General features: G+C 28.8%; 1 protein-coding gene across 4 annotated transcripts; it reads left to right on the top strand.

Annotated features, from left to right (window-relative positions):
* Positions 1 to 711: 711 nt before the first annotated feature.
* On the top strand, positions 712 to 9,641 carry LOC122513605 (TAR DNA-binding protein 43-like). Of its 4 annotated transcripts, none has more exons than XM_043630027.1 (4): positions 712 to 1,023; positions 2,621 to 2,748; positions 3,097 to 3,237; positions 8,605 to 9,641. In XM_043630027.1, exons 1-4 carry the CDS (start codon positions 786 to 788, stop codon positions 9,460 to 9,462), a joined length of 1,365 nt encoding a protein of 454 aa, XP_043485962.1. In that variant the 5' UTR covers positions 712 to 785; the 3' UTR covers positions 9,463 to 9,641. The 4 variants fall into 4 exon arrangements, with proteins under 4 accessions (XP_043485962.1, XP_043485959.1, XP_043485960.1 ...); XM_043630024.1 differs by having other exon boundaries at positions 2,579 to 2,748; XM_043630025.1 differs by lacking the exon at positions 8,605 to 9,641 and adding an exon at positions 6,095 to 6,966 and having other exon boundaries at positions 2,579 to 2,748.
* Positions 9,642 to 15,126: the final 5,485 nt, after the last annotated feature.

Genomic DNA, 15,126 nt, shown 5'->3' with positions numbered 1-15,126 from the left:
AAAAAATACAACATAAAACAAATTATACAAATCGATAATGCACATAGTAATGGGAATATTAAACGAAATATTATAATCGAGATTAAGAATATCGATACATCGAACACTCGAAAATAAAATCCAATAATTGGTGTACGTAAATAATTCGATATATCACTGAGAGTGCATTAGCCAATAAGAAGCGGCGTAGCATTGGAGCGTACCAAGCTCGAAAGTTACTTTGACCAATGAGAGAAGAGCGAAATACTGATATAGTAGTACTGAAGTAGTGGGGAGAGAAAAGAGGAAAGATGATCGTAGTGGAGAGAAAGAGGTGCGGTGTTGCGTGATTGACTGCGAATCGAATGAACGTGTGTGTTTGTTGTGTTGTACGAGTTTTTTTACCCTGCTTTTTGGAAAAAGAGAAAAAAAAAGAGAAAAGGAAATAATAATAATAATAATAATAATAATAATAATAATAATAACAACAATAAATTAACAGTAAATTTAACATTAATAACGATAACGGTATAAAGCTAATAATAATAATAATAATAACAATAGTATAATAACAGTAACAAAAAGAAGAAGAAGAAGAAGAAGAAGACGAAGACGAAGACGACGAAGACGACGACGACGACGACGAAGACGACGAAGACGACGAAGACGACGACGACGACGCAAGCAAGCAAGCTAGCTAGCAATCGAGCAAGCAAGCAAGCAAGCAATCAAGAAGAAAAAATATAATAAAATAAAATATAAATAGGCGGTGAGTGTGTTTTAAGAAAAAAGAAAAAAAGACAAATATGACGTCCTACATCCAAGTCGCTGAAGATGAGGGAGAAGAACCGATAGAGCTGCCTACTGAAGACGACAGCACGCTTTTATTGACCACCCTGTCTGCTCAATTTCCCGGGACGTGTGGCCTTAAATATCGCAATCCAGAATCCCGGACGATGCGTGGTGTACGACTCGTTGAGGGCCGACTTCATCCACCTGAAAATGGTTGGGGCAAGGCGGTCTATTTCTGTGTATTTCCTAAAGGTGTGTATCACACCAGATAATTTTCTCTTATTCTATTATATGTATGTATGTGTATGAAATGTATATATGTATGTTGGTATGACTGCGTATATGTATGATGTACGTATGCGTGTGGCGTTAGAGGTGCTTTTAAGATGCCCGATGCCTTCCTCTCCTCCCCTTATACCGTTTGGCGGTGATGGCGTATATATCGTATCGTATGACCCTAGACAAACTGAATTTAAAATATAAAACCGAAAGATATTTTATTCTTTTCCCTTTCATTTTTTCGATATGCCACATTTCGACTAATACATGACCTTCGTTCGATTTCTCGCCAATTTTCTACTACTATTTCTTCGTTTTTTTTTTCTTTTATATATATAGATAGATACATAGAATATATATATAGATACATTTTTTGTCAATTATCTTATCTATTCTGAGAATTAATATTTTTTTCGAATATATTTTATTGTCATACTTTCGTATATACTCGTATATGCTCGTATATATTCGTATATACTCGTATATACTCGTATATATTCGTATATTTTCGTATATACTCGTATATATTCGTATCTATTCGTATATTTTTCGTATATACTCGTATAATTCGTATATTTTCGCGTATTAATTTTTTACTTTACGATTTATCTATCTTTTTTCTTTTCTTTTTTTTTTAATTTTATAATAAAATGCTATAATGTATAATTGTTTAAATAATTGTATTTACGATTCTAACGGGTGACCGGTATTTATCTTGAAGGAAAAGTTTTTTTTATTTATCAACTTTAATTTGCGGAAGAACAAACTTAGTATATATTTAATGTATCATTAAAATGATGTTTTTAAATATGTAATAAAAGGTTATATATATATATATATATCATGCTTCAAGTTTCTATCATACGTAAATGATAACTGCTAGCTATTATGTAGATAAATGAGAATCATATTTTTACTGCAATTAAAATTTTATAATCTCGATAATAAACTCGTATTATCTTTTTTCTTATATCTAAAACGAACAAAAAAATGTTTCTCATTAAATATTATAAAGTATCGACAAATAGATAAATGGAGATAATATACTTTACTATGATAAAAATTTCGATATTTTTCTATCAATTTTTATAATTAACTATTTAATTAAATAATAGAGTTCTGGTACAGAAAAGATTAAAAAACATTTGTACCAGTGTTTTCCAAACTATTATTAAGGAAAGAAAAAAAAACACACACACACACACACAAATCAGCTTAAAAGTCCTCTTTCATTAAAACTAACAATTACACACATTAATACATTTTTGTTGTTACATAATATTTAATTATAACAGGTATATAAAATATATATAATAACATTATCGATTAGTCTGGTATTATTGTTGGTGTTATAATAAATTTTTCCAGCTTTTTAGCTTCTTGTTCGTGCATCTGTATATCATCCTTGGCCACGAAACCTACACTGTACAATTCAACAGTTTGGTTAACACTGGTCTATGAGATTGTTAACAAAGCATAGCGATAGAAAACTAACCGATAGAAGTAAATGTTTGTGACATCTTTTCAGAAAATAAGCGTAAATCTGATGACCATTTGGAAAATTCCACAGCTAAGACAAAGAGAATGGAAACAAAGTTACGTTGTACAGACTTGATCGTACTGGGCTTACCATGGAAAACTACCGAGCAGAACTTGAGGGAGTACTTCGAGGCGTTCGGTGAAGTTCTAATGGCGCAAGTAAGTTATTAACAATTTTTATTAATTCATATCCAACTTATTCAAATATTTAGAAGAACAAAAGTTTCTTTCGTTAAGCTATTGATTTAATCCACAATGATTTGTCGACCATTGGTGACCGGCGTGATCTGGATGGAAAATCTAATGCTGATTTATAGGAACCGACATAGTGTTTAATGTGTAATAATTATTACTTCTTTTTTTTCTTTTATTTTATAAATAATAATTATTTATTTTTATTTCAATGTATATATAGAATTTCTTTATTTGTATTATATTTTTTAACGTTTTCATATATATATATATATATATGTTATATTAAAAATTAATAAATAAATTGCGTATTAGGTAAAGAAGGATGCAAAATCTGGTCAAAGCAAAGGATTTGGATTCATACGATTTGGAAGCTATGAATCGCAGTTAAGATGTCTTGCTCAACGACACATGATAGATGGGAGGTGGTGCGACGTCAAGGTTCCCAATAGTAAGGTAAGAACAATAATAAAAGTTAATAACTCTTATTCTTCTTCTTCTTCTTCTTAACATTTTATTAGTCATTATTAAATATTATTTCAATATAAACTGCCGTAAAAGCTGTAAGTGCCCACACATAGATAAATAAATAATTTGTACAAATGTTTACTTAGCCCTGTACATATATTATTATTATTAATATATATATACATACTTTATTTTATTTCATTTCAATATTAATTATTATTTATATATGTATGTATAAATATATACTTTGTATCTGTGGCATTTTGATTACATACAAATATTTTACATATGTACTAAGAAAATTATCTTTTTCAATGCATGCATTTTAAATAAATGCAATGCCATATCATCGTCGGAGTATTAAAATCAGTAAATTCTAAGACAATTTCACCAACGATAGGGAAATATTTATAATTTATTATTTATTCCCCTTTGTTTTGATAAATATTCATTTTTGTACAAATATCTTTATCTTTATATTATATTATATTATATTATATATATATATGTATGTATGTATATGTATATGTATATATATGTATATATGTATATTTATATATATGTATATATATGTATATATGTATATTTATATATATATATGTACAGGTATAAGACTATGTACAAGTAAATCGCTGCATATGATATTTTGAAGAAAAAAAAAATAATATGAAAGAAATATGAATGTCAAAAAGATAAACACAGTTATCTTTTTTTATTCTTATTAATTTTATATATATAAACCAACTTACAGAGGCACAATTTACTTTAGTAGTTCTGAACGATTATGTCCTACGTATACGTATATTTGTATAAATACAATACAAATATGTATATACGTATGCACGTATTTCAATTATATATATATATATATATAATGTGTGTATTCGTGTATTACGTTAATAATACACGTATACACATATGTGTGTGTCTATCTATGTGTATAATACAATATATACACTAAACGTGTATATAAAATTATACACACACTTTGATATATGGTGCAAATAGATGAATGCGTGAAACTTTATTCATATGTGGGGGTGTGCACGTGTCCATGGTACGCAGCAAAATTAGAAAAACAAATACAACATAATCTTATTTTTTTTCTTTTTTTTCCTCTTCTTCTTCCAGAAATAATTTATTACATTTATTTAAATATTATTAACGTGGAGATATATATATGTATATATATACATATATTATTCGTTGAGATGACGTTACACGAATACCACCAACAAATTTTACCAGCTGCATGTTTTTTTGTGAACACATGTGAATTTAGTTTGATGATTCTAAGTGGCTAATTTATAATGAGTAAATGCGTAATGTGTGATTTGTACGCGTGATGTATGTGCGCGTGAACTGATGAATGTTAGCGAGTAAGAGAGCAAGAGAGAAAGAGAGAGAGAGAGAGAGAGGGAGAGTGAGAGAGGAAGAGAAAGAGAGAGAGAGAGCGAGAGAGAAAGAGAGATAGATCATGTTGAAGAATTTTTTGGGATATTTGTTTGTTTTTATTTGTATATAATAATACAATTGAAGTATGCTTTTGACACCAATAAAAAGAACAAAAAAAAAAAGAAAGGATAGTGTGAAAATCTTAGGAATGTTTTTGAGATCGAGAACAAAGTTAATTGTCCATTTTTAGTAGACTTGGATGTATGGTTTTTTAATTATATGCATTTCCGGATCATCGGTTTATTTATCGCAATTAACATTTACACATGTGTATATTATAGATATATTAATACATTTTTTTTTTTTTTTTCTTCCGTCTTATCTTCAAGAAACTTATTTAGTATTTACGTTAATTTTTAGATCCATTGATAATTCTTCGTAACACCTTTTTTTTCTTTTTTTCTTTACACAAAACTCCTCGGTTTTATAGAAGAGAGAATTATTAATTAAAAAAGAAGAAAGTTAGGATTATCGTATAAAATAATCAAGAGTGCACCAAAATGCTTTCAACAAAACAAAAAAAAAAAGAAAAAGAAAGATAAAAAGAATATAAAAAGATTTTGACAAAAAAAATAATATGTAAAGTGTGTTAAAAGCTGAAAGATGATTAATGATACGATAAACGTTTGCATGGCGTTAAATGTATGATTTTTTGAAGTACGAGGAATATTGTAATGAGTATGATCTTGTGTGACAGTGTGCATGAGTGAAGAGAACATTTTTTATCCACATATTATGTACGAGTATAGTACCTTATCTATTTCATTATTATTTATTTTATCGGTTTCTATAGTAAGATTATTATTTTATTTGAACGATTAATAATTGAAAAGAAAGAAGAAAATAGTATTATTTGCTATAGTTTGCTGATGAAAACATTATTATAAATTAAAAAAAAGAAAAAAATGTTGTGGGGTCGTTTCGTGTACATTTAAATGTAATTTGTGTAGTATGACTAAAAAGTAGAGCATTTAAAGGGCTCGAAAGAAAAAAAGAAAAAAAAGAATATAAGAATATTCGTATCGAGCGACGTGTTAAGTATGATTTTAGTGTATCATCAGGATATATCCGGAGATGTACAAACATTACGAGACATCATATCCAAACTTACTCATTCAATATAATAAGTTTCATGATATCGATCGTTGTGATAGTGTGCATTACTTTGTTGATAAATAGAATGTTATATAATTGTTATTGCTAGAAAATAATTGAATCAAACTGGTCATTATATAAAGTATGTGGAATGATAATTATAATTAAAACAAACAAAACAAACAATCAACGTTTTTTCAAAGTTGCTGCGATAGAATGAGAGTGCGTATGTGTGTGTGTCAATTTACAGATAAAATAGTATGTTATTGTCGAGGGCTGGTGTGTCTGGTTCCAGAATATTGATGGATTAATGATGGCTCGTCAGTATGATACGAGCAAACACAATGAATGCTACCGACCTATTCCGGTTCATACGCCAAGTAGTCGACGGATACCTGTGGCTAAAACATACGTGAATGTGAATTCATCAGAAACAGCAAGTATGCCGAGATACGATTCAGAGTACGATTATAAAACAACTCATTATCCCTCATACCCACCCAATTATCCCTACGATGATAATAAATATAAATACGAAGGACAAAGTTATAACGCATATGAAAAAGCTAATTATTCAAGTTACGAGGATCAAGGATACGATAATAGAAATTATATGGTGCCCCATGCGACCACTCCCAACTCGACTTATCCCTCCGAAGCTGAATATTCTAGATATCCTAATTACGAAGGTCGCGCTGCTTATTCTATCATGGAAACGCCAGATTACGCCGAGAAAGGCAGATACAATTATGGATACGATAGAAGTTATTACGACGCAGATGGTAGATATGTTTCCGCTGATTGTAGATATCCTTCGGATGTTCGCTACTCAGAAGTAAGACACGCTGAAAGTAGAAGCGTTCCTGAAAATAGAGAAACCGATTGTAGATATACCGTTGACAACCGTGACATTGATAGAAGGTATACTGTCGACGGTAGAGAATCGGATAGCAGATATCCTATTGAGAATAGAGAAGTTGACAGCAGATACCCCGTCGATGGCAGAGAAGTGGATGGTAGATTTGCTGATACCGCAAGATATCCAACTAAAGAAAATTACTACGACCGTTATTATAAGCACCGACCGTCGAGGGATCACCACGTTTCGGATATGTCAAGATACTGATGAGTTTTGTTAATACCGTAAATACATAAGTCATGGTTCAATGGGAATATATATATAATAATTTGAAATTATTATTAAATAGTCTCTTATAATTTCTTTTTTATTTTTTTTTTTCTCTCGGACTCTCTCTCTCTCTCTCTTTCTTACCTATCCTCTCTTTTTTTTTTCTCTCTTTTACGTAATGAATGATATAACGAAAAATGCATAATCGACAATATTAATTATATAAGAGAGTGGCAATATTATAAAGCGAATAAAATTACGACGATGTTATTCTTCGATGTTATTATATTTCGTTTTAATATTTTATCTGGAAATATCATATATTAATATATATATATTAATATGATATTAATATATGATATTATATATATATATATATATATTGTGTTATACCATATAATTATTATATTATATTATATATATAATATATATATGTGTATATATTTGCTTTTTTTAATTAATACGAATATTTATGTTTATTCTATTATCACTGGCATGAAATTTATGTGCTTTTCGAAAGAATTCTTTCTTAAAAAGTACTATTGTTTTAGCAATGTAAATATCTTTCAATGCGATCCTTGCTTCTTCAATCATTATTTTCAAATACGATGTTACACTACCTCATTGATACTTTCATTCAATCGTAAAACATATTTCTAAATATATATTTTATTTTTTATTTTTTAATTTTTATTTTTTATTTTTTTTTATTTTAAATCAACAATTATTTGAATCAAAGACATCATTGAAATAAATTTTAATTTCGATAGAATTGGAAGAGAAAGAACCAAACAAAAGTTATATATATAAAAATATTCTCATTGATCTATGATCTTTGGTAAAAGAAAAAAAGAAAAGAAAAGAAAAGAAAAAGAAAAAGAAAAAGAAAAAGAACAAAAAAAAAAAGTGCAGGAATATTTTTTAACGAGACTAGTAAATGCTTTAGTCTTCACAATAATATTTTTATTTTGTCATATATATGTGTTGATTCGTATTAAGATAATGTAACATAGCATGAGATTCAGCATTTTACATTTAAAAAAAAAAAAAGAAACGGAAAAGAAAAGAAAAAGAAAAAGAAAAGAAAAAAGAAAAAAATTATATACAAGGATAATATTGTACAGATTTATGCATGAATAATAATAACATTTACAAGGTAATAGTATCGAAGTAATGATAAAAAGAAAAAGAAAAAGAAAAAGAAAAAAGAAAAGAAAAGAAAAAAAAAAAGAAAGAAAAGAAAAAATAAAATGCAGGGATCTTAAATGTAAATCGAGAAAGGCAGTACACCTCTTTTTGAATTTTTAATGAGATAAATATCTGTTGTAAAATTTATATAAAACTTTTACGTTGGTGCAGATTAATCGATGTCAAAGTATTTTTTAAGAAAATAATACGCGAATAAATTTTATTTATATAATTTTATGTATTATGAATGTAAAAATTGACAAAACGTTTTTGATGAAGTATATTAAAAGTCGAAAACAAAAAAGAAAAAAAAAACTGTAACGAGTAAAACGAAAATAATTAGATTTTGTTATATAACGAATATTTAATATGATTTAAATATGAAAATTTAATTGAAATATTTCGAATAATGTGCACCGTACGTAAGTTTTAGTGGATAAAATGTGAATATGTTGTATATGATTGACTGATTGTGCGTTTGTGCGTAGGAGGGAATGATTCAGCAAGTACCCTGCAAGGTATTCGTGGGACGCTGTACAGAAGACCTAACTGCAGACGATCTACGCGACTATTTCTCCAAATTCGGTGAAGTTACGGACGTGTTCATCCCAAAACCTTTTCGCGCATTTTCTTTTGTAACTTTCTTAGACCCAGAAGTAGCACAATCTCTCTGTGGAGAAGACCACATTATAAAAGGAGTTTCCGTTCATGTTTCTAATGCAGCGCCAAAGTCAGACGGCATTAATAAGAATTTTAATAATCAAGTTAATTCAAATGTACGTGGTAGGGGAGCACCTGGACCGGTAGAAAACAATGTCCAGGGAAATTATCAGGGAAACAGGTATATGGGCCACTCGGGTAATAACATGGGCCCAAACGGTTGGAATAATCCTGGCAACAGAGGTAATTTGGATATGCCTAATCTCCAGGCGTTAGGTATTACTGGTCAGAATAATGGCGGAGGTGGTGGTGGCGGATTATCAAATCCACTAGCAATGGGTGGGTTAAATTTATCCGCATTACCAGTTAATCCTGCTTTAGTAGCGGCTGCATTAAATCAAGCATCCTGGGGACTGATCGGTAATCTTCAGAATCAGGGAAACGATCAAGGATATTCAAATCAACCAGGGCCCCCAGGTCAACCGCCTTCAGGCAATAACAGTATCGGTAATAGCGGTAATTCTGGGTTTCTTAGTTGGATGAATCAAGGTGGCGGTGATGGCAACACAGGTAATCCTGGTACTGGGGGTCCTGGTCCAAATAATCCTAATGCTTCCCAGGGTGCTTGGCAAAATCATCCAGGTCAACGTGATCAAAAGTCGAATACATTTCTCAAATACGAGTAAACTTGGTCGGGACTCCGAGTCTACTCGTAAAAGGAGGGTGGTTTCCTTTAGTCCCGAAGTACTAACGTTAAAGAACAGCAAAGGTCAGGAAGTTAAGGGTACAAAGCAAACGATTTACAAAAAGAACCAAAGCTTTCAGTGACATTAAAATGACAAACAAAAAGAAAGAAAGAAAGAAAGAAAAAGGGATGACTATGTTGTATGATCGTGCGACGTGTAATATGTGGTCAGTTCATAATAGAGCGTGTCGTATGATATTTTCTAATCATTGCACGTCATTATTTCTCAAACAAAAAAGAAATATATATATTATAGTAATATATATAGATATATATATACTACTATAATATATATATACTGTAATATATATATATATATCTATATATATATACTACTATAATATATATATATACTATGATCCTTTCACTCTTTTACCAGCTTGAGAAATTAGCACAATAGCTTTCACGAATGATACGGCCTGCATGTATCTCTTACGGATAGCTTTGATCACTTTAAACGTGGCAAACAAATATGTGTGGTCTTCTTTACGCGTGTGGATGTCAAATGAGTTCAGTTAAAAAAAAAAAAAAAAAAAAAGTGCATTGATGAAGAAAATTCTAGATGATTGTGAAAAAACGTTTGTAAACGAGAGTATAGAGATTATGTAGTGTGTTATTAACGTATATGTGTCTGAGGTAACGTAAATGAGCGATGCAGAATGTTTAATGTATAAAAAAAAATAAGAAAAAAAAAACCAGAAAGGAAAAGAAAACAAAAAAAAATAAGAAAAAAAAAAAATTATGATAATACGAAATATATATAAGTTAGTGGAACTTAATAATATAATTATATTTTAACTTACTGATATACTAGTTCATTGAGTGATTATATATGTTATGTTTATACATGCACATGTATATATATATATATATAACTTAATGAGTTATGTGGAATAATAGGTTTCCGATTAATAAGTTCTATCCTCGCGTCGATGATTTAAAGATTTTTCTTGTACGGGTAATTGATTTTTTTCAATTTTTGATACATCATATTATTTTCTAATTTATGAATCATTATATATAGACAATTATATAAATTATATTATCTTAAATGTGGGTCACATTAAACGCGAGCTTCAAAATTACTTATTACAACGTTCAAAATTAAGTTCCATCGATTTATAAATTCCATTAAGATAGTAAATCTTATCGTTGAATGCTTGAGATACTACAACATCGCATATAGATTTAAATGTCATTTGTCATAATTTTATATGTGACCATGATGTCGTTGAGGAAAAAAACAAAACAAAGCAAAAATAATCACACATTCTTATCTATATACATATATTTTTTAATTATCGTACAAGATTAAACTATATAGAAAACTTTGCGTTAGGAGGAAATTAAAGAGCGTCGTGACTTTCATCGGGTATATGTGTTGTGTTGTGCGTTCCTCGTATATACTTACATGTACATACATACATGCATATATCATACAAAACGGAAACGTATAACTTCTTTTTCTGGGCATTGTTGTCATTAAATATTTTTATTAATTACACACACACACCACATATATATATATATATATATATATATATATATATATATATATATACACAACATATTTGAGCATAGTAATTGTTTCTTGCATTGATCAAATATGATAAAAGTGTATGCTCTTATATTTGGCAAAGCAAATTTACTCTGACAAAAATTACGGTGGAATATATAGAGAAAGTTTGTTTTACGTACATTCTATTATTATTCTTTTCTTTTTGTTTTCCTTTTTTTTCTCTTTTTTTTTTATTTATTTATTTTCTCCTCTTTTCTTTTTGTTTCTTCACAAATATAAAAATAGATCGTCCAGAATTGCAAAGAAAATAATAATAATAATAATAATAATAATAATAATAATAATAATAAAGAAATAAGAAAAATTCTATTAGAAAATAATTGTTTCTAAAGAAATAACTATTTACTTAGGGGGATTTGAAAGAAAGAACGGATGAACGTTGTAATTCAGGATACGCGTGTGACTGCGTAAAAAAAGCTACTGGTTTACATTATTTCTTAATCTTTAGCACAGCGTGACACACACGCAAAACACAATTATTAATGTGTGTGAGTATGGTTAGTAGTATATATTTTACATTAGGTGTGCGGGTGTGTCAAAATTATTGATTGATTGTGTGTGAAAGGGGAAGAAGCATTTGGATCGGTAGATATGTTTCAATTTGAATGAGTCGAATAAATTCAAGAATTTTATATAATAAATTTCTAACGCTTTGAATATTCTTTTTTTTTTTTTTTTCTTTTTTTCTTGGGAAGAAAAATTGACGATTGAAAAAGAAAAAACTTTATCTTATTTTTTTCCAAAAGTACTGGTAGGTTTACTTACGGGGTGTTTGTTTTTTTTTTTTTTCAAAGATTGGAATTATAAAAAAACAAAAAAAAAACAAAAAGAATATAAAATCACTACGGATTTCACATTCACAATTGTAGTCATACTTTAACATACAAAAAGATGATGGCGCAAGAAAGTTTAGATGCAAGGAAAAAAAAAGAGAAAACAAAAAATAAGAAAGAAAGAAAGAAAGCATATATTTCATAATCTCTAACTGTATGTTCCATTGAAGTTATTTAGATCTGCTATTTCAGAATGCTAATATCTTATGATTACATTGTCGAAAAAGAAAAAACAAAAAATAAATGAATCCTTATACATCATCTTTCACTGTTGTTGTGCTATTTATTTGATACTTAAGCATTGATGTAGCAAAATGTACCTTATCGAAGAACAAATATTAAGACTCGTGCTTCTTTAACATTGTTTAAGAAGTACGAGTCTTTTTAAAGACGAGTACGTTAGGGTGTTTTTTGCTGCAGCATTGATTCTAAGAAAAAAAAAAAAACAGAAAAGAAAAAAAAAGAAAGAAATTAATACTGTCCTTTTAATTAACAACGGATACAAGGTCTATCATTTCTTTACTTTGCCTTTTCCCAAACTTCATGAAGGAAAAAATAAAGAACACTCGGTCTAATTGTAGAAGATTCCAACGCTATTATCGCAAAGTTATTTTAATTCTATTCCAAAATTCAGGGATATTATTTCATTGAGTTTGAATCTCTATCCGAATCGATGTTTGTGTGTATGTCGATGAATGATTTCGTTAATAATGAAAGTGATCGACTATGACAATTAACAGGCATGATGAAATGTTGAAATAAGTGTATTTGACATGATTAAGAAAACAAATTGTTTTTTAATAATGGGATGTATAATGTGAGACGAGAGCGGTGAGTTCTTTATATACATTGCAAGTCATTTGAATGATGCACAGTCATTTGTGTGTTTGATATGTCTCCTTTTTGGCTGAACTGTTTGAGTGTTTTATATAATTATTATGAGAGAGAAAGAGAGAAAGAAAAAGAGAGAGAGAGAGAGAGAGCGAGAAAGAGAGCTGGAACGAAAGAGCAAGAAAAAGAGAGAGAGAAAGAGAGAGAGAGATAGATAGATAGATAGGTGAAATTGGTAAAACGTTAAAATAGAATTTAATTGTCCGAGTTATTAGATTTTTATTATATCTCTGTTGTAAGCCATATTTAACATACGAAGACTGTAGCAGAATGAAACTCTTAAAAGTAAACACTTTGTGAATATTTTCTAGTCTCTATTTACAAATAATGCCTGATGATTTATTTCCATTTGCATCGCTTAACGAGCATTTTAGATAAATAATAGTAATAATATGAATAATAATAATATTAATAATAATAATAATAATAATATTAATAATAATAATAATGTGAGATGTGTCGAGACCACACATTCAGCGAGATTATATCTTATTAGAGACAAATTAATCGTTCTAAATAGAGTTATTTCTTTATCTAGGGCATTATTAATGAATTATCGTTTGAAACGTTTTTTCCCTCTTCCCCCTTCAACCCCCAACCCCGCCCCTCAATTATGATTTTATCAAGTGCATGATCGTAGTGAATTTTTAGTACGATGGCTAAATTAATAAAATTTTAGCGAGAAACGTAAACGAAGTTGATCGATTATTATTAATAAGAAGCATGCCTTGAGTATTAAAAATTACATTTAAAAGGAAAAAAGAAAAAAAAAAAAGAAAAAGAAAAAAAAAAGAAGAATTAAAATCTTAAATACGATACGCAAATTTTTCATGATGTTTGTAAATAACTGTAAAGAATTGTAATATTGTAACACGCATTTGATATTCTCATTCTTTAATTGATTACGATGATATAGAAATCATGAATATAACGAGTGGATTGTTGATTGTAACAATGACGCAGATTTTTTTTTTATCGTCTTTTAGAAATAACTTTCTGCGCACAAAATTTCTATGATTTACGCTTATTTTTAAGCGATATCAAAAAATGTATGTTTTGTGGTATTTATTGTTTAGCCACTTTGGATTACTAGTTCCTGATCGATCACTAAAGTCAAGCATGTGAGTATGATTAATAAAATGGATATATTTTGTGGTATTCGAAAGACTAATCATATTTCTAACGTAACAAAAATATATTTCAAGTTATTGTTACGATCAAAAAATCCTCTGAGCAGTGTTAAATCCTTACAATGCTAAACTTTTTCAAATACTCGTGCAATCTTTTTTCCCCTCCCCCCCACACATGAATTATCTTGTATTTTTTTTTTCTTTTTTAATTCCCCGTGTAAGATAGTATTGAAAACGTTAAAAGAATTCAATTATTATTCCAGCAATCTTGAAACCGGCAACTATTGCTTGAAATAAATAAAAGACAATGATAAATAATGAAGAGAGAAAGAGAGAGAGAGAGAGATAGAGAGTGAGAGAAAATAATAATCATATGATTGTGTATATCTTGAAAAAAATCAATATGAAAATGGTTATTGTGTGTCGAACTTTATGAGATTGAACTGCGTTCAAATAAGAAGACTGAGCGACGTCTGTAAACAATATAATGGATGGAAAATGAATATACTAATTTCTTTAATTTACTTTTCATTCATTTCGAAACGTGTATTCTTCTGCGATATAAAAAAAAAAATAAAGTTAAACGTAAAGGAAACTTGTTAAATGCGGACAAATTATCTGCATAAATTGTGTAAACGGTTTCATTCTCGCCTAACTTTTGTCAATCGTTAGTTGAATACACGATTCGAATATGAAACGTATATCGACTCTCTATAATTCAATTTTGAAACTATATGCAAACATTTATTCTATTATCGATACTACAATTTTAACTCTACCGGATAAAAATTAATTTTTTTATTATATGAATTAATAATCAATTTTTTGATGATAAAATATTAAATTGATAAAACACAATTGTGGAGCTAATCTCTTGAATATATTATATAAAGTTATAGAGAGAGTTTAAAGTATTCGTAGAAAGTATTTCAAACATTTTTGGCATTGTTGCTTATCCGTTTAAAATAAATTTTTATTCGATTAATAATTTTATGATTAGAATAATTAATTTATATATATTGAAAATGAAACGGGTTTGATGCCTGAAATGTTTGGAAAATGACATAAATTGCCGCTGAGAAGATTTCTTTTCAGAATATTGTATTTAAAGTACAGACCGGTAATTTCACGGATAAACAATTGTGAAGGAGAGAAATAGATAAATAACTAGA

The sequence above is a fragment of the Polistes fuscatus genome, unplaced genomic scaffold, assembly GCF_010416935.1.
Source record: "Polistes fuscatus isolate 324 unplaced genomic scaffold, CU_Pfus_HIC Scaffold12, whole genome shotgun sequence".
In the NCBI taxonomy this organism is placed as follows: Eukaryota; Metazoa; Arthropoda; class Insecta; order Hymenoptera; family Vespidae; genus Polistes; species Polistes fuscatus.
The sequence above is the reverse complement of the archived record's forward strand: the minus strand, read 5'-3'. Positions and strand labels throughout refer to the sequence as shown.

Bases quoted from the DNA above. Each gene is read 5' to 3' on its own strand.
- LOC122513605 (XM_043630024.1), top strand. From the start codon at position 786: ATGACGTCCTACATCCAAGTCGCTGAAGATGAGGGAGAAGAACCGATA. The intron at 1,024-2,578 runs GTGTGTATCACA...ACATCTTTTCAG, and splicing joins TTTCTGTGTATTTCCTAAAG to AAAATAAGCGTAAATCTGAT. The intron at 3,238-8,604 runs GTAAGAACAATA...GTTTGTGCGTAG, and splicing joins TCAAGGTTCCCAATAGTAAG to GAGGGAATGATTCAGCAAGT.